This window comes from Daktulosphaira vitifoliae, unplaced genomic scaffold (genome assembly GCF_025091365.1).
Source record: "Daktulosphaira vitifoliae isolate Bord-2020 unplaced genomic scaffold, ASM2509136v1 Scaffold_1, whole genome shotgun sequence".
In the NCBI taxonomy this organism is placed as follows: Eukaryota; Metazoa; Arthropoda; class Insecta; order Hemiptera; family Phylloxeridae; genus Daktulosphaira; species Daktulosphaira vitifoliae.
The window spans coordinates 89249702-89273349 of record NW_026099572.1 but is presented as its reverse complement, the minus strand read 5'-3'; the positions used below and the strand labels follow the sequence as shown (position 1 = coordinate 89273349).

General features: G+C 30.7%; 4 protein-coding genes across 6 annotated transcripts in view; 3 read left to right on the top strand and 1 right to left on the bottom strand.

The window, feature by feature from the left end:
• Positions 1 to 3464, top strand: part of LOC126896597 (uncharacterized) — a 15827-nt gene extending 12363 nt beyond the window's left edge. The window contains exon 3 of the mRNA XM_050669534.1: positions 1468 to 3464. Coding sequence (XP_050525491.1) covers positions 1468 to 3464 — 1997 coding nt within the window. The remainder of the gene's footprint in view (positions 1 to 1467) is intronic.
• Positions 3465 to 3505: 41 nt separating this feature from the next.
• On the top strand, positions 3506 to 4711 carry LOC126896590 (uncharacterized). The gene has a single exon (XM_050669520.1). The coding sequence runs from the start codon at positions 3506 to 3508 to the stop codon at positions 4709 to 4711; it is 1206 nt and encodes a 401-aa protein (XP_050525477.1).
• A 6428-nt stretch (positions 4712 to 11139) lies between these two features.
• Positions 11140 to 23648, top strand: part of LOC126909899 (uncharacterized) — a 24070-nt gene continuing 11561 nt past the window's right edge. The window contains exons 1-3 of the mRNA XM_050692312.1: positions 11140 to 11221; positions 11281 to 11335; positions 21883 to 23472. Coding sequence (XP_050548269.1) covers positions 11216 to 11221; positions 11281 to 11335; positions 21883 to 23472 — 1651 coding nt within the window. The 5' untranslated portion in view covers positions 11140 to 11215. The remainder of the gene's footprint in view (positions 11222 to 11280; positions 11336 to 21882; positions 23473 to 23648) is intronic.
• Positions 15087 to 17867, bottom strand: LOC126909988 (uncharacterized). Of its 3 annotated transcripts, none has more exons than XR_007705160.1 (3): positions 15795 to 17867; positions 15474 to 15658; positions 15087 to 15341 (listed from the first exon to the last, which is right to left on the bottom strand). XR_007705160.1 is itself a non-coding variant. In XM_050692392.1 (3 exons), the coding sequence occupies exons 2-3, from the start codon at positions 17437 to 17439 to the stop codon at positions 15555 to 15557; spliced, it is 1749 nt and encodes a 582-aa protein (XP_050548349.1). In that variant the 5' UTR covers positions 17440 to 17503; positions 17587 to 17867; the 3' UTR covers positions 15087 to 15554. The 3 variants fall into 3 exon arrangements, 2 of the variants coding, with proteins under 2 accessions (XP_050548349.1, XP_050548359.1); XM_050692392.1 differs by having other exon boundaries at positions 15087 to 15658; positions 15795 to 17503; positions 17587 to 17867; XM_050692402.1 differs by having other exon boundaries at positions 15087 to 15658; positions 15795 to 17503; positions 17602 to 17867.

Here is a 23648-nt window from a genome sequence, read left to right as displayed (position 1 = left end):
AAAAAAAAAAAAAAAAAAAACACATCATAGTAAAACCAATACCTTCTCAGCTTCGCATCGAAGCTAAAAAATAGCGGACACTCACGTAAAAACATATATAAAAAAACAATTGGTTGCAACGCTCACAACCAAAAATCACTATTGCTACGTAATGTATATTTTTCTTATAATGTGTTGAGCCAGAATATTTTTTATAAGTTTATTTTTTGAGTGTATCGTCGTGCCATAAGCACGTGTGAAAAATCGTAAATATTTTATAGGTCCTTTAACCGTATTTAATATGTTTAGCGTGTTAAAATACCATTTGTCATGTTTATATTTTTTCAGTGAGATTTTTTTTTTTATAAGATTTATTTATTTTATTAAAATGGGTGATGTGCCAAAGTTATTATTAAAATGTGGTGATGTAGTGTATTTTATTCCGCGGTAACCCAGTGTGTTAAAACTACCAAGTTTCACTGTTTGTAAGTCTAACTGTTTAAAATTAGTCACTTACTTAGGCATATATCCGCCGTGCTAAATGGTAATATCGTACTCGATGACAATTAAGTACCCGAAGATGTTCATCACTTTCTCTAATTATAAAATTATAGGTGTAATAAAATAATAATTTTTTTTAATATTATATGATTTTTTTTCTTTTCTCTTTGTGCATAATAATATAAAAATGAGGTTGTGTTGACCATTCAGTTTTTTGCCTCGTATTAACTTAATTTTTTTTATTTGATAAAATTAAAATTTTACTAAATCGTAAACTTTGTTCTTGGGTATTTCATCTTTATTGAAATGGTATATATAGTATTTCTTTCACATCAAAAATCATTTTCCCTATTTCATAAAGTACAAGAAACATCTTTGTCTAATTAATCATGGTTATATAAAGACTTGTCATAAAAATTTGGTGTACAACAAATACCAACGACTTAACGAAAGTAAAATAAGTTTTAAATTATGTTGATTATAATGCTACATTTATTTCTCTATATAATATTATTTTGACATGGTCAATGAAAAGTTATAAAATCTGTTTATAAAATCAAAATTTTTGATATTATTTATTGTGATTGTGTCCTAACAATTGAAAAATTATTAACCAAATACTACTTTGTAATACGCATAAAAATACGTTAATAATATACAAAATAATTCTACAATCGTCGACTATTCATTTGAAACAATTACTGAATTACAATAATGTCATATTGAGAGTATTTTTATTATTTTTTAATTAAAAAAATATTTAAATTTTATAACATTTTTTAAAATAAACTATTATGTTTAAAAGAAATATATTTATAACTAGACAAAAACGAGAAGAGAGCAAAACACAAGTATCATAATTTATATTATTTAAAATAAACTAAAATTAGAACTATAATGAAATGTAACTCTTTTAAAGAGACATTTTTAGAAATTTAGTCGAAATTTGAATACAGCAAAAATGTATAAATTATTGTGTTTACTTAGGTATTAAAATTAAATATTCAAGTGAAAAAAATATATGCCCGTTTGAAAAAGATACGAAAAGAAAAACTGCTAAAGTTAGTGATATTGAAACATTAAAACTAGCTCATAAGAGTAGTTGCGAACTGAACGAGAATGCAACTAGAAACGCTGCTGAAAATGGACATTTTGACTGTTTAAAATATGCTCATGAAAATGGATGTCCTTGGGATGAAGGAACAGCCGAAGCAGCTGCAAAAAATGGTAATGTAGAAAACTTAAAATATGTTCATAAAAGTGGCTGTAAATGGGATAAAAGAACAACAAGCGCTGCTGCTGCATATGGGCATTTAGAATGCTTAATATATGCACATAAAAACGGATGTCCATGGGATAAAGGCACAATTATAGACGCTGCAGTAAATGGACATTTCGAGTGTTTAAAATATGCTCATGAAAATGGATGTCCTTGGGATGAAGGAACAGCCGAAGCAGCTGCAAAAAATGGTAATGTAGAAAACTTAAAATATGTTCATAAAAGTGGCTGTAAATGGGATAAAAGAACAACAAGCGCTGCTGCTGCATATGGGCATTTAGAATGCTTAATATATGCATATAAAAACGGATGTCCATGGGATAAAGGCACAATTATAGACGCTGCAGTAAATGGACATTTCGAGTGTTTAAAATATGCTCATGAAAATGGATGTCCTTGGGATGAAGGAACAGCCGAAGCAGCTGCAAAATATGGTAATGTAGAAAACTTAAAATATGTGCATAAAAATGGCTGTCAATGGGATAAAAGAACAACAATCGCTGCTGCTGAATATGGACATTTAGAATGCTTAATATATGCACATAAAAACGAATGTCCATGGGATGAAAGCACAACTGAAGCAGCTGCAAAGTATGGTCATTTAGATTGTTTAAAATATGCATATGAAAATGGGTGCCCCTGGAATGATAGCATAAGTAGATTTGCTGCTCTAGGAGGTAATTTAGATTGCTTAATATATGCCCATCAAAAAGGATGCAAATGGGATGAAGGCACAACAAGATCTGCAGCGATAGGAGGTTTTATTAATTGCCTAAAATATGCTCATGAAAATGGATGTGACTGGGATATAGGTACAACTAGAGTTTCAGCAGCAATGGGTCATTTAAACTGCTTAATATATGCACATGAAAATGGATGTCCATGGGATGATGGTATAACATGGGTTGCTGCTGAGAATAGACATTTAGATTGCTTAAAATACGCTAATGAAAACGGATGTCCATTAAATGATAGTATAACATGGGTTGCTTCAGAGAATGGACATTTTGAATGCTTAAAATATGCACATGAAAATGGATGCAAATGGGCCATCGGCACAACTGAAAATGCTGCTAAAAGAGGTAATTTAGACTGTTTAAAGTATGCTGTTGAAAATGGATGTCATTGGGATAAGGGTATAACCAGAGTTGCTGCAGCTGGTGGTTATATAGATTGCTTAATATATGCCCATCAAAAAGGATGCAAATGGGATGAAGGTACAACAAGAGCTGCAGCGTTAGGAGGGTACATTAATTGTTTAAAATATGCCCATGAAAATGGATGTGACTGGGATATAGGAACAACTAGAGTTGCTACTGTAGGCGGTCATTTGAATTGCTTAAAATATGCTCATGAAAATGGTTGTCCTTGGGATGATCATATAACAAGAGTTGCTGTTGAATATGGCCATTTAGATTGTTTAAAATATGCACATGTAAATAAATGCGAATGGGATGAAACAATAACGGAATTAGCTGCTGCTAATGGTGATTTAGAAATTTTAAAATATTTACATGAAAATGATTGTCCATGGGATGAATATACTATTAGAGAAGCTGCTGCTAATGGTCATCTAAAATGTCTAGTATATGCCCATGAAAATGGATGTCCTTGGTATGAAGGAATAACAAGGATTGCTGCTGGGAATGGCCATTTGGACTGCTTAAAATATGCACATATGAATAAATGTGATTTAGATNCTTAAAATATGCACATATAAATAAATGTGATTTAGATGATACAATAATGGAACTAGCAGTTGCTAATGGTGATTTAGAAATTTTAAAATATTTACATGAAAATGGTTGTCAATGGAATGATGGTATAACATTAGCAGCTACAAAAAATGGCGATTTAGAAATTTTAAAATATGCTCATGAAAATGGATGCCCATGGGATGATGGCATAACTAAAGTGGCTACCGAAAGTGGTAATTTAGAAATTTTAAAATATACACATGAAAATGGATGCCCATGGGATGATGGCATAACTAAAGTGGCTACTGAAAGTGGTAATTTAGAAATTTTAAAATATGCACATGAAAATGGATACCCATGGGATAATGGCATAACTAAAGTGGCTACCGAAAAAGGTAATTTAGAAATTTTAAAATATGCACATGAAAATGGTTGTCCATTTGATGACGGTATACTTAGTGCTGCTATAAAAAGAAGTAGCCTAGACATTTTAAAATATCTTCATGAAAATGGATGTCCATGGGATGAAAAAACAACAAGTGTCACTGCCACTTATGGTAATTTAGAATTCTTAATGTATGCTCATGAAACCGGATGTAAATGGGCCATTGGAACAACTAAAGCTGCTGCTTTTACAAGGAATTTTGATTGTTTAAAATATGCACATGAATATGGATGTTCATGGGATTATGACACAACTAGAGCTTCAGCAGCTAGTGGTTGTTTAGACTGTTTAAAGTATGCTCATGAAAAGGATTGTCCATGGGATGAAAGAACATTAGTTACAGCTGCCGTGCATGGTAATTTAGACTGTTTAAAATATGCTTATGAACATGGATATAAATGGATTGAAGGTACAATGAGAGGGGCTGCTGCGAATCGAAATGTAGGATGCCTAAAATATGCTTATGAAAATGGTTGTGAATGGGACGAAGGCACAACAAGAGAAGCTGCTGCGAGTGGTTGCATTAGTTGTCTGAAATTTGCTCATGAAAATGGATGTAATTGGGATGAAGGAACAATCGCTACCGCTGCCATGCGTGGTAATTTAAATTGCTTAATATATGCCCACGAAAATGGTTGTAAATGGGATGAAGGCACTACAAGACTTGCTGCTGCAAATCGTCAGTATCATTGTTTAAAATACGCACATGAGCATAATTGTCCATGGAGTAGAAATACTATTTATGAAGCTGCTATAAGAGGCTTTTTTGATATAACCAGTTATGCGTATGATAATAACTGTCCTAATTAGTTTTCTGATAAAATATTGTTTATTTTTTACAGTCAATTACATTATATTTTAAATAAATCGTGTTAAGCTAAAATGATAATAATGATCAATAATTTTATTGATTACATTTATGCCATTTTATTTGCTTAATAAATAGTGTCTTTTTTAAAGTAGAACTAAAATTCATAAAAAAATATTTTTCCGAATTTTTTTTATTATATTACGTAATTAGTAATGCATCTAAATCTCAATATTCTATATTATCTATAGTTTAAACTTAAATTTTTTTATTTCGTTAATGAGTGTTATGTCACTATTTAGGGGTTGAGCCTATATGCCCGTCAACAGTATTGTGATGGTGTCACGCTTTCATAATCGTGAGAATTATTTTAATAAAATACAGACAGCACATCCGCTGCCTGAGACTGATGAATTAACAAATAATATTTATCGCCAAATCGGCAATAAGTGTAATTATTATAAAAACCCAATAGACCTGACCATCGTGGTCAGTCGACTCCAGTGCCTTGTGTCATTCATCAGTCTCAGTACTCGGTTGTCGCTGTCCGGCTTACTGTTTAAAGTAAAGTCTTTGTTTATTCCTTTTCTAACCTATATACTCTTTTCCTCGACATTTCAGAGTACTTGTGTCTTGCACTTCGTCTGCACCTCGTACTCTGTTATCTTTCCTCACCTGGTACGCCTAGTATTTGTGTCTTGCACTTCGTCTGCACCTTATACTCGGCTACCCCGTTCTCTCTTTGGAGTACTTGTGTCTTGCACTTCGTCTGCACCTCGTACTTCATTGTCCTCTCCTATACCCCAAGTATTTGTGTCTTGCACTTCGTCTGCACCTCATACTTTGGGCTCCTTTTGCATATACCTGGTATTTGTGTCTTGCACTTCGTCTGCACCTCATACCTAGGTGTTACTCTTATTTTCCCTTCCTATAACAACAGCCTTTCGACACCCACAGCTAACCCGGAGTGTCAGCCGAGCACGGTGACTGCTGTACGACAACACGCACGTGAATACCTAGACAGCAGGCACCACCTCCTCATATTCATCTTCGTACACATAGTTTCACATTTACCTTATATCATTTTACTCTTTCCTGTGTTACGACAGTATTCTAAGGGACCAACGGGGGATAGCTGGCTAGGCTATATCTACCTTAGGTACTGAGGTTTCCTATTTAATTTATATTCCCTTAGAGGAACTACCAAGGGTCGCACTACAATATATATATATAACACTTTAGGTTAACAACGATATNACACTCTTGGTTAACAACGATATAAATAAATATTTATTAAGTGACTGAAATATTAAATAGATAATACAACCTGCTGGACACCTAGAGATGATATAATCCAACAGAGAACTGATGGCGACAAACACACACACACTATATACGTGGTAGAAAAGTTAAGTTAATTATCAGACAAAAGTAGTGATCGCGATGATGGTAAAAGGTCAACTGTCGATTGGGATATCTTATTATGGCACATTGACCGTAAATTACAAAAGTGTTTATGTGTGCATTCCGCCTTCCTGTCAGTATTGTTGTATGTCACTTTGTTAATTATATATATATGTCTATTAAAAGGTACAATGATGTCATGGGAGACAGAGATATGGGCACATGCAATGTGATCGTATCAGCTGCTCCCCCTACACTTAAGGTCTGACCCTAGACCTTAATAACAAAACAAAAGAACTTTGGCAAAATAATTCTACGTAGGAAAAGAAAAATAATGTAAAAAAAAATTTCGGAGGGACATTAGTGTCGTTGTAACAACCTCTGGGTCTTTGATGTCCACACTCCTTAATTTACAAGCTTTTGAGCGTTGGAGGAGCTTCCTTCGTGTGGGCTCTCAATAGTCAGCTACCAAGCGGTTCCTATGAAAAGCCCGGCCCTGTCGTCGACTTCTTGAATAGTCTCGGGGCCCCAAAGAGTATTCTCCGTGTTCTCGAGGACTGTTCAGAACACTAACGCTTANCGAGGTCTATTCAGGACGCTAACGATTATTATTAAATTAAAATTAATAATTAAAAGGGGTTGTTGGGGTACCGAATACAATCATAAGCAATGCATGCATAATGAATTAAAAAAAAAATAATAAATAATTTAATGCTATTTTTGACAATAAAAAATAAGTTAAGTTAACCTAATGTATGTAGCCACAACGTTGTCAAAAAATTGCATACATTTATAATAGATGTCTTAAATTAAGTTAAGCATGCTCGATAATAGAACTAATGTATACAGTAAAATATATGCGAAACACACACAGTGACCATCTTATAAAATTCAGTGTCCATTTATTATAGAAAAAAAAGAAATATACACAATAGGGTATTTTGAATTAGGCTGACTTGCGCCTTAGTTGCGAGACGATTATTTTATATAACTATACTGCAATAAGGGTAGCCGTGATAACTGTTGTTTAAAAGACCACGATTTTTGCTGCTGTAACAACTTAGTTAAGTTGTTAATGTATATATTAAACGTGCATGTCGAATTGATTTTATAAAGAAATAAATTTATTTAATAATATTAACTAGCTCGCTCTATTAGTAACAATCGTAATTATGTAAGTAATATATATTCAATGAGGTCATAATATGTTATACAAAGGGATTGACTGTTATAAACATATGAATAGAATCCGTTATTCAAATTTGTCACGTAAAATTATAGCTAGGGATGTGGCGACCGTATAGTGTTGTTCATTTTATGTTTAACCTATTTGGACTGAAGATGCATGGAGTGTTATGTTGGAAATTATATTTCGTAAGTACCATAATAAAATATTTTTTTTAATTTAATAATAATAAACAAGGGTTTTATTTGCCACAAATATTCTTTCAAACTCAATTTTATAAAATTCTATACTATTAATTTTTCAAATAGATTATTTAAAAAGCAAATTTTCTTAAACCTCGTGTATCGTGCATTTTATATCAAATTATATATTAAATTATTTTTATTCGATACTATTAGTATCGAATAAAAATAATTTCAAAATTTATAATAAATAAAGGGATGTCGGGCTAAGCCGATCGAAATAATAAGTCATGTTATAACATTGTTTTGTTAATTAGAGTAAAATTATGCCATTATAAAAATATGTCGAAATAGTCGAACGGAATAATAATAATAAGCCATAAGTATCAAAGAGAATAGTTAATTAAACTTAACATTATAAGTAAGCCATAATTTTCAAATAAAATAATTCAAATATGCCATAACGTACATAATGTATCGGACTGGCCAAAAATAATAATGAAATATACAGGGTGATTTTTTTATCGTAACCCACTCAATTACTTGCAGAATAATAATAATTTAAACATTTTTTAGCTTTGATGCGAAGCTGAGAAGGTATTAATTTTACTATGATGAGTTTTTTTTTAGCATCGATGGGAAGCTGAGAAAGTTTTGGTTTTACTATGATGTGTTTTTTTTTTATTTTTTTTTTTGTGTCTGTTACCACTTTTTTTCAGCTCTCACCGAACGGATTTCTTTCAACGATACGTCAAAAGATCACAAATTGTATCTAGTCGAAGACATTACCCTTCAAAATTGAAAAAATTTCCCTCGTTCCCCGTAAATGGGGGAACCTCCAAAAAAATTACATATTTAAAAATCGCTAATTTTCGAAATTTTTTCAATTTTTTTTACTAAAATGTGCCGTAACTTTTTCAAAAATGAACATATGAATATAATTTTTTTTTAATAGATGCTTGATGTCTTAACCTATTATTTGGTATATTTTTTTTGTAATTTTGACTTTTTTTCTGCCCACAGGGGGGGATTTAAAATGACAACTTTTTCAAAAAAAATTAACTTTNTTTCTAGTTAGAAATTACTCAACCAATGGTCGTCACCATATAGAGGATAGAACATAAATATGCACGATTCGTGTTATAATCTTTAAATTATATAAAATAAAAGTAATTATTAATTATTAAAAATGTTACCATAGATTTTACACCTTAAATCTATATGATAATACAAATTACAACAGTGATCACAGTATCCCTATAAACAGTGCCGCCACTGTTATACCTCTCCTCCTTCAGACATAAACTCCAGTTTATGTACTCAAATCTTGTGCTGGAATTAATTTATTACTATGGAAACAATTTTTTTTCCTCATATATTGAATTTGATATTTGTTTTATTATTCGGAAAGGACCTCTTCTAACTTCATCCAACTTGTTCCTATTCATTTTATTGCCATTTTCTATGTATACTAACTCATTATCTTTAAATGTATGTTCTTTTCTTGTTTTGTCTACTCTTTTTTTATTTTTTTCATAATTTTTATTAGAATTTATTTTAGCATGTTCTCTATCTTTTTCTAAATTAAAAGTTTTTTCTTGAATTTCATTTGGTACTATATAAGACTTAACACCAAATAATTAGTAAGACGGTGAAAATTTTGTTACACTATGTGTTGTATTCCTCTACACATTCCGCCGCTATCTTAGACCATGCTTTTTTTTCTCCACTATTAATTTTACATCTTATTCTGTTTACCAATGTTTGGTTTAATCTTTCATTTAATCCATTTGATTCTGGGCAATCAATTGATGTAAATATTAATATTATATTCTTTGATTTCATATAATCTTTGACTTCTTTGGATTTAATCCCTGTATATTGATCCGCCAAAACATTTTTATTTGGTGCTGTCTTGCCACCAAATCGACTAATTTAATAAAATCTTTAGCACTTTGCCCTTTTGAAGTTAAAATAAATGCATATTTCGAGAAATGATCTACTAAAATATGTAAATACTTTTTTGATGACTATTACCTCCAAAACCTCCCACTGTGTCAATGGACATAATTTCATAAGGTTTTGTCGCTGGTCCTAATTTTGAAAGCAAACCAATTTTTTTGCTACTTCTTGATTATTTTTTTTACATATTTCACATACACTACAAAATTGGCGAATAATTTTATCCATATTTATATATTATAGTTATATATAATATATATTGTGGTCAAAATCGAATATTAACATATTATAATCTTAATATAATAATATTATAATCATAATATAATCTTGCAAGATGGCATACAAAAAAATAATAAATTGGGATTGGTATAATAATAGAAGTATCTCACATTTGCTATTAATATATTTTATGCTTTTAACAAAATAATCATTAAAACATATCATATATATATATATTACATAAATTCAAAAAAAAAACTAAAAGAATCACTTATATGATAACTAATCATTATATAAATATCTTAATACATTTCCATATAATATAAATGTAATTTAATATAAAACAAGAATACAAATAATATTCAATTGCTTAGGTTAGAATAAGTAGAAAATCTCATGGCTCAGTCCAGTCTTCTTCTTCTTCTTCTTCTTCCTCGCCTTAATCCCAACTACTTGGGGTCGGCCACCCTAATCCTAAACTTCCACTTGACATAATCTACCACATCATCTACGTTCACATCAGCTGTCCTCAAATCGCATTCAATAGCATCTCTCCATCTCTTTTTTGGTCTTCTTCTACCTCTTCTTCCTTCAACATTCATTTCTATAACTGTTCTTACGGCTTCTGATTCTTCTCTTTTCATAACATGACCAAACCATTAAGTCTATTTTCTATCATCTTATCCACGATTGACGCTACACCTATACTCCCTTTTATATGCTCACTTCTTATCCTATCTTCATATACAGCACTCTATTTCTTTACTAAATATTTTTTAATTTTACAATATAGCTAAATATAATATTGATATTTCTCCTCTTATATAGCATACAAGTAATCAGGACAATTTTTTTTTAACTTAAAGTTTTAAGTTAGTGAAAATGAAACTAGAGTTAATATAAGATAATTATATAAAAAAATATTTTGATAAATTAATTTAAAAAAAGTTATAGTAGTTTCAAGTAACAAATGTTAAAAAAATATCGATTTTAATAATGGTATTTTTTGGTAATTTTTCAATTTGTGTAGGTAATGTTATAAAATTAATGCGATTTGTGATCTTTTACGTTTCGTTAAGAAAAAACCTTCCAGTAAGAGCAAAGAAAATGTAGTGACAGACACACACACACACAAAATATCCATCATGGTAAAATTAATATACTCTCAGCTTTGCATCGAAGCGAAATAATATAAAGTATAAAGTATAAAAATATAATTTTACATTGTAGTATAAAAATGTAAATATATAATTGTATTACGTATCAGTAATTTATTAAATTTTATTGAAGTGAAAATGTGTTTATACCAATCCCGATTTGGCCAACATTTTTTTACCTGTGTATGAATATGTTGACTAAAATAATTAAGTAAATAATAAAGTACATTTACTTAAGTTTTACTTAAAATGTTTTTTAAAATAAATAATAAAAAATAGTGATTAACTATGTTAATATTTTTTTAGGTATATATATACCTATTTAACCAATAGATTGCCATTAGTTATTCAGTATATAAACTAGAGTAAACACAGTTAAAAATAAGAAGAGTAAAAATGGAGGTGAGTAATACATTTTATATGAAGAACTTGATTCACTCTAACAGGTTATTTTCTTCTAGAACTGGCAAGTGATATATTTTTATATGATGATTTCCTGTTTGATACTTAACGAAGGTAAATTTGATTTTAAATTACTGATGAGTAATAAGTTTATCAAATAAATTTTTTAATTTACATCTAATATCTAAAAATGTTTAAATGATAATTTTATTAAGTTAACTTATAATCAGTATGTTTCAATGAATTGAAATTATCATGGTAGGAAATTTCCATTTTTAGTGTCATGGCAATTAAAAAGATTTTTGAATTTTTCTGTGTAATTCTCTAAATTTAGTAAACAATTTTTGAACGAATTATCTACAGTTAACTTTAAAATATTTATTTATATTGAGAGGTGACAACTTAGGCCACGCAACGGATAGTGGAGTTGCTACCCTCGTCGCTCCCTTACATTATGGAAAGTCGGGTCACCAACCACCTATGCGACCGACTTGCTTATAAAAAAACATACATCCAGACAATAAGTGGATTTTAGAAAAAAGATTAAATTAAATAATATACACAATGATAAAATAAAGCGTATCATTAAATAAGAAAAAAAGATATAGATATATACTGAAATATAAATTGTTGTTGTAGACTATAATATACTAATACCTTGTAAATAAAACAAAATATATTTTATTTAATGTCACCAGTGATGGACATATATTAATATGTCGAAGACCGTTATTTTAAAACTAGGAAAATTATTAAAGGTAAAAAAAAAAAAATAAGATACACGTGAATATTGAATATATTCTCTCAATAAAAAGGTTTTTTATTTATTTTGATTTTTAAGGGAACTCTATTAAATTATGAAAATTAATTTAATAGTAGACAAAACCCGAAGGAAAAACTCACTACGAAAATTAAGAGAAAAAAAAACAATTATTAAGAAAAGAAAAAAAAATTCAACCTACAACTTTAAGACATTACACATGTAGTATCTTCCACACCGAAACAAGTCCGTATACTCCGGGCGCGGCGTATAATTTTTGTAATCTAGCCGGGTGGACCGTACGGGAATAATATATATATATATTAAGTATACATGACACACCACTGACCAATGACCTTGTATTTTGGCAATTACAGCTTATGGTAATTAATAAAAAAAATTATATATATATATAAATATATATAGATATATATGATATAAAAAACATGATTTGCTATTATCTTATTAATATCCTAATTAAGATAAAGTATGTCCAATGCAAAAGAGATATAAATATTATTTCTCATAAAAAAATTGTGATGATCTATACACTTTTAATATAAAATAAAATCGAGAATTTTCACACAAAAATAGCATTCGGTAGCCATTTTCACCACGAAGTCCAGAGGTCAAATTTTTTTTTCCATAATAAAGTACATTACATTAGCTTTAATTTAAGATATATATAAAAGTGTCAGACCTTCCGGAACACTTTCAAAAGTTAAGTTGAAAAAGTTCTACTTTCTATATGCATTTTTTATATTTGAAGCCCCCCCATATATAGGGAAATAGTCTGATTTAAAAAAAAAGTATATCCAATGAAAGATGTNCCCCCGTATATAAGGAAATATTTTGATTTAAATAAAAAAATATGCCGAATAAAAGATGTATATAAATACTACTTCTCATGAAAAAATTGTATTGATCATTTTTTAAAAAGTTATAGCATTTTAAAGTAAAAAATGTAAAATATAAAATCGAGAATTTTCACAAATGCAAAATAGCATTTGGTAGCCATTTTCACCACGAAGACAAGTCCAGGGGTCAAATTTTTTTCCATAATAAAGTACATTACATTAGCTTTAATTTAAGATATATATAAAAGTGTCAGACCTTCCGGAACACTTTCAAAAGTTAAGTTGAAAAAGTTCTACTTTCTATATGCATTTTTCAGATTTGAACACCCCCCGTATATAAGGAAATATTTTGATTTAAATAAAAAAATATGCCGAATAAAAGATGTATATAAATACTACTTCTCATGAAAAAATTGTATTGATCATTTTTTAAAAAGTTATAGCATTTTAAAGTAAAAAATGTAAAATATAAAATCGAGAATTTTCACAAATGCAAAATAGCATTTGGTAGCCATTTTCACCACGAAGACAAGTCCAGGGGTCAAATTTTTTTCCATAATAAAGTACATTACATTAGCTTTAATTTAAGATATATATAAAAGTGTCAGACCTTCCGAAACATTTTCAAAAGTTAAGTTGAAAAAGTAAATTTTTTGTGAAAAAGTTGTCATTTTAAATCCCTCCCTGTGGGCAGGTTAAGTGTCAAATTTAAAAAAAAAATATACCAAATGATAGGTAAAAACATCAAGCATCAATATAAAAAATAATTATAATGATATGTTCATTTTTGAAAAAGTTACCACAGTTTTTAGTTAAAAAAATTGAAAACATTTCGAAAATTAGCGATTTTTAAATTTGTAATTTTTCTGGAAGTTTCTTCCATTTACGGGGAACGAGAGAAATTTTTGAGGGTAATGTATTCGACTAGATAAGATTTGTGATCTTTTGACGTATCATTGAAAAAAATCCGTTCGATGAGAGCTGAGAAAAAGTGTTAACAGTCACACAAAAAAAAAAATAAACACATTATAGTAAAACTAATATCTTCTCAGCTTCTCATCGAAGCTAAAAAATAAATTTTAACAGACAAGGAAGGCTCAAAACATTATAATCAATAAAAAAAATACGCTACATAGTCCTGGATGGTACTCATTCTAAGATGCAGATTTCGGCTCCAGAAATGGCGAACAACTCAACAAATTCACACGAGAAATATCGGCTACACGCACGTAGTAAAATACTATTACGGTGGTTTATAGCGGAGAGAGCTGCAATCTTTTTACACACTAGGACGAGGCACATAGTCAACGATTCCCAATTTAAGTGGGGAATCGGCTTGACAATTTATAGAATATAAAAAAAAATAAAAGTATGGAACAATATTAAAATTATACAGGTATATACAGTGGTGGCCAGTGTCTATGTCATATAGAAAACGATTATTAAATTGATAAAGAATATTGTGTGTATAGCGTTCACCATGACAGAAATAGTACAGTTTTCTGATTACATGACCAAATATTACGTTCGCGCGCCCTTAAGTAAAGCAATAATATTAAATTTATGTATATCATAAAAATATAATCATAGATATAAAGATTTTATTTTACCACGTTATAATATAAAACCTTAGCCAAATTTTGAAAAGTCATTATTAAAATAATATATCTCTTTTTGATAACATTTCAATTAAAAATAGGTTTTTGCCTATTATTTTCTATAATTTAAATATTTATTAAGTTTTTTTTTTCATTCAGCTCTTTATCATAATCACATTATATTAATTTTATATTTTATTTATTTATTTCTTTATTATAAACTATACAGGAAATAGCCCAAAAAATATAATATGTATTTGGCAGTTAACTGATCAACTTAAAATAATCATATAACTAAAAATTTGAACATTATTAAATAAAATTAAACTTAGTAAAGATTAAACTCAGTAAACCGAAAATAAAACATATTTTAATGAAGACAAATAAAGATATAAACATTATCATAAATTTAAATATTAAATATGAAAGCTAAATGACTAAATTAAAAATGAAAAGAATGTGAAAAATCAGGATCGTTATTTGGAATGAGCATAAGACGCGGGAGAACGAAATGAAATGTATAATTAGATGATGAAAGAGGAATGAGAAAAAAGGCAGTATAACGAGTTGAACGAGAGTTCAATATAGAAAGTAGGACAAAACAATCAATCAGGCCAGCTAAGAGTTTAGAAATGAAACGAATATTTAAATCATATGAAGGGTACAGGGAAAAAACCGACTAAGTCACTTTTTTTTTAAACAGAGTTAATGCAACTTTTATTTTTAAAACGCAATTACAATTAAACAATCAACTGAAATTAAGTACTGCAGTGACTTAAATGTCGATCAAAAATACGCCAAAACAGGGCAAAACATATTTTTTGCTTATAATTTGTTGAGGCACTGTAAATGATAAAATTGCGAACAAAACCCCATTTGTTCCGGGAAAAAACGAACTAAGTCATCTAAAACAGACAAGAACCAACTAAGTCATCTAAAACTAACAATAACTAAGTATGGCATTTTCATAACAGTTATCTTAGTTTGTAATTTATAGTATTATCATTGTTGTTAATATAATAATGAAATATTATTACCTTGTATAGTAAACAAAATTATTATTATTCTTTGAGCATATATAGATATAAAAAAAAAATTAACAAATGATGCATGGATCACTATTCATGTGCCATGTTACGGTAAAATTTCTGAGCATTTGAGCTACAAAATTTCATAAGACTCATGAGATCAGCGTATTTGGCTTTCTTGATCAATATGGGCGCTGAAAGAGAAAGTCCGGATTGTAATTTGGGTATTTTAATATCATGAAGTTGGTTTTTTATTACAAAAATAGCTAGAGGTACAGCTTGTAAAATATAAAATAAAACGTAGAAATAAATAAAAAAAGGTTAAATTACCTCTGTATAGTTGCAAAGGCAGTGCAAATTCACCTCTTTCTGTCGAATGAACATCTTTCTTGGATGGTCTGCAAATTACATCAGATAAAAAAGCTCCATTGTATGTTGTGCGATGACATATTAAGCGGCAATCAATGGCAGACGCTATAATTTCCTTCGATGGTTGAATCTTAAATGGGCATTTTTGCACAAATTCTTTATACAGTAGGACCTTCCAGTTAAGGATAAGACTTTGAGTAACTTTTATAACCTTGAATGGCGAAGGCTTTGCTCGAGAGGTTTTAATTACTTCCCTGAAATCTTTGGGGGTTTCCATTGGACTTTTTAAATTCAATAAGCCTACATCTTTGTCACACTCCATGTAGGAGTGACCTCTGATTGGAAATGTTATTTTTATCTGTTTCAGGCCATGAATGTTTTTATTTGTCAAAAATTTTATAAAACGAATAATTGTAAAATTTTTGTTTTGGCCTCCTGCTGAGTCGCAAAAAATTTGAAGTTGTTCTACGTCATCGTCCAAGTAGTTGTTGATGAAATGAAATAAAAAAGATGCAATTTCGTTGGGACTCTTTTTAGCAATTCCTTCGTGATACACATAAAAAAATGATTGGTTCGATGACAAAACGTGTATATTAAATGAATACATGGATAACTGGCGTTTGTAATATACGTCATTTGTGTTAAGGTTAGGAATGGAGATATTTTTTGCAAAGTCCATGCATATGGCCTCTATTTTCTTGTCATTTCTTGCTGCAAGTCTTGCTTTCCTTTTTCGAACATAAAATTTCTCTGCTTTTTTCTTGTGAAGAACATTGAGTGTCGTTAATTTTTTAATTTCTTCCTTGTCTTTGTCTGGAGATAGAGATTTTATTTTTGCACTAAATTCATCACACATAGCACAGGTATCACTACGAGGATAGCCAAAAGAGATATTGAATTTTGTGTTGAACATACATCTGTATGTTTCGTAAGAAACATGTACATTAGGATGCTGTTCTTTGAAGAGTGTAAACATTTTTTTTATATTAAGATCTTCTGGTAAGTATAGTTTTTTTGAATCGTGCAAACTATAATGACTTTTTCTTCCTTTAAAACTTGAAATATGATTGTAAATTAAAGAAGTGGTCGAATCAGCTAGTTTTCTATGAAGTGCGCTGTGTTTACCTCTCTTATCCTGAGGAGCAACTCCATATAACTTTAGACTGTTCTTTATATAAACAAGTTTACTGTGTGTTATACCATGAATTGCACGAAATGCTTTTTCACAGACAGGTATGTCTCTCTGGACAGAATTTTCACCCTGGATTCGTACCCTGTACGAAAAAGAAGCATCACGTGTTGTGGCACTGCTTTCATTTAGTCGAGGCCTGCGTTTTTGCACTGGGTGCGTTACAATCAAACCCGCCAAATAATTATTCTGATCATTATGTGAGCTAAGTGAGTTAAAATGGCGCAGTATCATTTTCCTTTCTTCCTCTGATGTTGTTTCAAAGCATTTCAATCGAGTGCATTTGCAAGAACCTCCCATTTCATGTGACGATAATTTTATTTTTTTACTTACTTCTGATAAGCGACCAGTCCTTTTCTTTTTTCGTGCTTGAGTTTTAAGAACTACATTGCCCTCTGACTCACTTATTTCAGACATAATGCGCTTGTATGACAAGAACTACCAAATATAATTCAAAAACTTGAAGCCGTTATGTACAACGCTATATTAATACAACAACTGTAGTTAAACACGTTATGAAAAACGCCGGTCACGCCGCAATAACAACAGATTAATAACACTTGCCTTTTCTCTAATTACCTCTAAAATCGTACTGAAATCTACACTCAAAATGTTGAATTAAGCAGTTAGTACACTGGACGACGTGACTTCGTCGGTTTTTTCCCTGTACACCAAAACTTTGAGCGCTAATATCTATTAATATAGTTGATTATTTTCCTGTTTCGACCTGTCAGAATGTGCAGTGTCTCTAGCTGAAACTAATGATACCATAATATTCATTTGTGAAAAAAAGTGACTTAGTCGGTTTTTTCCCTGTACCCTTCATATATTCTGGAAGATAAGGAAAGAAGTTGTAAGAAATTTTGAATAGGAGTCATGAGTCATGAGGAGGATGGGGGTTATAAGGGAAAGAGTAGCAAAGCGCAAAAATTTACGCTGCACTTTATCAAGCATCATAGAGTCAGTAGTTGTGTAAGGATTCCATAACACCGAACCATATTCAAGGATAGGGCGAAACAATGAGCAAAAAAGACTTTTTAGTGGTGGTTTTGAGAGGTGAAATACATGAGAGATTCTCTAAATAAAACTTAAAGTTTTAAGAGCCCTACAACATGCTTCTTCAATATGAAGTCGAATATTTAAAGTAGGAGAGAGACGAAACCCAAAGTCAACTATAGAAAAGACAAATGAAATAGGGAAGTTATGAATATAGTAAGTTGAAGGAATATGATAGGAAATACGTAAAAAGTCATTTTATAGCTTTTAGAAGTATTAAAAGTCAAACCAATTGATTCAGTGCAACTAAGTAAGCGATCTAGATCAGTTTGTAGTAAAATAATATCAGAACTATTAGTCACACACATAAATAATTTGAAATCGTCCACAAAAAGGAGTATTTTAGCATGCTGTAAAACAGAATTAGCACCATTTACATTAATAGAAAAAAGAAGGGGAGATAGGATTGAACCTTACGAAACACCGGAGGAGGGATTTATCACTTCAGAAGCCCATCCTTGAATATTTACTCACTGTTTTCTTTCAGTTAAATATGAAATTAACAAAGAGAGGAGTGGTTCACCAAAACCAGCGTGGAATATAAATTCAGAAAGGATATTAAGATTAATTTTATTAAAGGCTTTTGAAAAATCAGTATAAATGACATCTACTCGAGTATGAAACAAGGAAAGATTCAGTAATGAAAGATTGAAATATAAGATTTCATGTTAATGTAGATCGGCCATGACGGAAACCATGTTGTTCGTCAATAAGAATGTTATGAGTGCTGTATTTAATTGATTGAAAGACAAGGGGCTCAAAATTATTTATAAATGAGAAAGGTTAGAAATAAAGCGATAATTAACAACTTGAGTATGATCACCAGATTTAAAAAGGAGAGTTATAGAGGAAATTTTAAAAATAGATGGAAAAAATCCTTCATCAAGATATTTTTGGAAAAGCATCCAGAGTGGAAAGGATATCGAATGTCGTAGGTTGAATAAAAAGTTAACAGAAATACCGTCTGACCCAATAGATTTGTTATTAAGTTTAGATAGACCATTCATCAACTATTAAAAAAATAGGCATTATTAGGGAGATCATAAAATAAATGGGATAGGATATTAAGAGAAGGAGAAGAGGATTGAGATAATTAGCAAAATTAAAGTTAAAGACAGTTGTGGGTAAATAGACTAGAAAGGAAAGATAGAGAGCAGGGTAAAATGGGTCAATAGGAACATACGGTAGGGGTCCCCCCTACCCACATTGATCTTTATAATATTTTGGTTTATACTTTTAACACGGGTAATTGTTATATATTCCTACATTTATTTTATACAATCTACTATTTACTTCATTCTCCTGCGTGATTAGAGGCAACAAAAACGAACGTAACTTACTCACACAGTAGTACCTGGCGTTCTGTTCAAACATTTGATTGTTTGGGCCGAATATTGGTAAAGTAATTATGCCGAGAAAAAGTGTGAAAACCGAACCCGCCAAAAAGACAAGGCGCTTATTATTGCCTGTTTATTATGTGATCGTGCGCTGAAGACAATTAAAGAAAACTATGCAATCGCAGAAATGGTTAAGAGAGACCCATCACTAATTTCGAGTTGAAAATTCACTAACGTCAACTAAACTCCTATGTTAGGCAATTTAGTGAAAATCAACACACTGTGATTGAAGCTTCAGTTGATCAAGACATAGTTGAGGAATTCGAGTGTATTGTTTCTTCAGTTACCGATGTAATGGAGATGCTTATTTTTAAAATAAATTCAGTATTATCGTCAACTACTTCCACAAATAGTATGCCCATTTTTTTAATGCCTCAAACACAATATAACACCTATTTGCCGAATTTTTATTTGCCTAAATTTGATGGTAATCCTGAAAAATGGCGTTTGTTCTATGAAACATTTGATTTTTTTGTTTCCGCCAGAAATATTAATAAAATCGACCAATTTCATTTATTATTATTATGTTTATCTGGTACGTCGTTAATCACAATAAAATCTTCTCCGCTCTCTACCGCCAACTATGATGACACATAGAGTAGTATAAAAATCAACGACTATTAGCATCAATACATTTGGATAGGTTGTTTCCTTTCAAACCAATAATTACAGAATCACTATCAGCTTTAAATGGTTTTATTGATGTTTTCAATGACATTTTAACAGCCATAAAAAATCTCGGTGTGTAAGATATATCTGGGTTTTTACTATTTTATATGGGTGCTAAGATATTAAACGTAGACACGCGTCGTTTATGCTAGGCCACAGTATCGCAGTGTACTATTCCAAATATAGACGATCAGATTTCCTTTGTTCGGTAGCGTTATCGAATTTTAGAAAGTATTAAAAGCTACAATAGCGATAAGAAAGAACGCGCAAACAAAAATAACTTAAGTAACAAATTGTATACACAATAACAAATTTTATTAACCGGAACTACAGAATCATCAAAAAATTATAAAAATGCCCATTTTGTTCAAACTCTCATACAGCGTATCGTTGTAATATTTATCGGTCGTATACTATTGAAAAACGGCGTGAAGCCGTTGTCAAAGAGAAGTTATGTTTTTGTGTTTGAGTAATATGCATCGCGTGCTGAATGCAAATCTAAGTTATCATACTCAAAATGCCAGAAACGTCACCATACCTTACTTCATTCTAACATCCTGAATGCTCAAAACTCAGTACCAGATAACTCAAATAGCTTAAATAGTGAAACTTCCGGGGTCTTAAAATCTAAAGTTCAAGAATTTTGCGGTTTATCGCAGTCAAATACTACTGTCATTTTAGGTACTGCAGTTATTCGTGCGCATAATATTCGAGGTGATTACCAAACAATTTGTGTTTTACTAGATAGTGGTTCGCAGGTGTCTGCAATGACAACGCGTTGTGCATTTAGGCTTGGTCAAGTGTTTATGCAGTATTATTGGTCTTGAAAAAAACCCGGTAAATGAAGTCGGTGGAGAATTCAATTGTTTTTTCGTACTGCACCAATTATCGGAGCCAACTTTTTGTGGCAACGATTTCGTAATATTACAGCAGATAAGAACGATAATGCCTACTTCACCACTACCGTCCGTCATTCACGAGACCTATAAACATTCATTGTTAGCGGATCCCGCGTTAGATATACCTTCGCTGATAGACGTTTTAATAGGTGTAGATTTATCACCATACATAATGCGACCTCGAGGCGGTATTGTAAACCACAAAGGTTTAACTTCAGCGATTAATACATATTTACTGGCTGGGCAATATGTGGTGAGTTACACAAAAAACTCATATCACCTGTAAATTTATTATTAGATCAGTAAAACTGGATAATCTAATCCATCCTTTTGGGCTATAGAGAAAGCTGAAACATAAATTGTGTCAATAACTAAAGAACAACGAAGTGACGAATAATTTTCAAAAACAACCACACGAGAAAAAGATGGTCAATTTTGTGTAGCACTTCCATTTTGCAATTAATCCGCATAGTAGTACCGAATATTCCGTTTAAACATTATTTTCTGTTTTAACCTGATATTTTTATTATATATAATTATAGTTTGTGTAATATTATTATAAAAGTGCTCATAATTTAACAATAAATGTTCGAATAATATTATTTTTCAATATGCAAAAAATACGCTATGTCATACAAAATAATTCTAATATAGTAAATTATTTAATTAGGACAACTCAAGATTAAATAGTATTTTTTTATTAAAAGTTAAAAAAAAAGTTTTAATTATTAAATATTTTTACTTTTTATTTAATAACAGCATATTTAATCGAAATATTTAAAGTAATTTAATTATTATATGAACACAATAAAAAAAAATTAATTATTTTGCTAATTTAGGTATTGAAAATAAATATTCGCGTGAGAAAAATTTATGCCAATTTCAAAAAGGTACGACAAGAAAAGCTGCTAAAATTGGTGATATAGAAACATTAAAACTAGCTTATGAGAGCGGTTGTGAATGGGATGAATATACGACTATTGAAGCTGCTGAAAACGGTCATTTAAAATGCTTAAAATATGCCCACAAAAATGGATGTCCATGGGATGTAGGCACAACCGAAGCAGCTGCAAAATATGGTAATTTAGAAAACTTAATATATATTCATAAAAATGGCTGTACATGGGATAAAACGACAGCAAGTACTGCTGCTACTAATGGACATTTTGAATGTCTAAAATATGCACATGAAAATGGGTGCCCCTTTAAGAGAGGAATAACTAGAGCTGCTGTTATAGGTGGTAATTTAGATTGTTTAATATATGTACATAAAAATGGGTATCCCTGGGATGCAGGTACAATATTTGCCGCTGTCAAAATAAACAGTTTAATAATTTTAAAATATGCTCACGAAAATGGATGTCCATGGGATGTAGGGACAATCGAAGCTGCAGCAAAATATGGTAATTTAGATTGTTTAAAATATGTTCATAAAAATGGCTGTAAATGGGACAGAAGAACAACAAGCGCTGCTGCTGCAAATGGGCATTTAGAATGTTTAAAATATGCATATGAAAATGGCTGTAGCTGGGACAAAGACACAACTAGAGAAGCTGCTGCAAATGGACATTTCGAATGTTTAAAATATGCACATGACAATGGATGCCCATGGGATGTAAGCACAATGATAGCAGCTGCTAGTTATGGTAATTTAGAAAATTTAAAATATATTCATAAAAATGGTTGTAAATGGGATAAAAACACAACAAGCGCTGCTGCTGCAAATGGGCATTTAGAATGTTTAAAATATGCATATGAAAATGGCTGTAGCTGGGACAAAGACACAACTAGAGAAGCTGCTGCAAATGGACATTTCGAATGTTTAAAATATGCACATGACAATGGATGCCCATGGGATGTAAGCACAATGATAGCAGCTGCTAGTTATGGTAATTTAGAAAATTTAAAATATATTCATAAAAATGGTTGTAAATGGGATAAAAACACAACAAGCGCTGCTGCTGCAAATGGGCATTTAGAATGTTTAAAATATGCATATGAAAATGGCTGTAGCTGGGACAAAGACACAACTAGAGAAGCTGCTGCAAATGGACATTTCGAATGTTTAAAATATGCACATGATAATGGATGTCCATGGGATGTAAGCACGACAAGTGCAGCTGCATCAAATGGGCATTTAGAATGCTTGAAATATTCACATGAAAATAGATGTCCATGGGATGTAAATACAACAACAGAAGCTGCAACATTTGGACATTTAGAATGCTTAAAATATTCACATGAAAATGGCTGTACATGGAATGAACAAACAACAAGTAATGCTGCTTTGAATGGACATTATGAATGTTTAAAATATGCACATGAAAATGGGTGCCACTGGAATGAAAGCATAAGTAGATTTGCTGCTCTAGGAGGTAATTTAGATTGCTTAAAATATGCACATGAAAATGGATGTCCATGGGAAGTAAGTACACTATTCGCCGCTGTCAAAATAAATAATTTGATAATTTTGAAATACGCTTACGAAAATGGATGTCAATGGGATAATGGTATAACTATTGAAGCTACAGAAAGAGGTAATTTAGAAATTTTAAAATATGCACGTGAAAATGGATGTTCATTAGATGATAAATTATCTTCTGTG

Bases quoted from the DNA above. Each gene is read 5' to 3' on its own strand.
- LOC126896590 (XM_050669520.1), top strand. From the start codon at position 3,506: ATGGAACTAGCAGTTGCTAATGGTGATTTAGAAATTTTAAAATATTTA.
- LOC126909988 (XM_050692392.1), bottom strand. From the start codon at position 17,439: ATGTCTGAAATAAGTGAGTCAGAGGGCAATGTAGTTCTTAAAACTCAA. The intron at 15,659-15,794 runs GTAATTTAACCT...TTTCTCTTTCAG, and splicing joins GCCTTTGCAACTATACAGAG to CGCCCATATTGATCAAGAAA.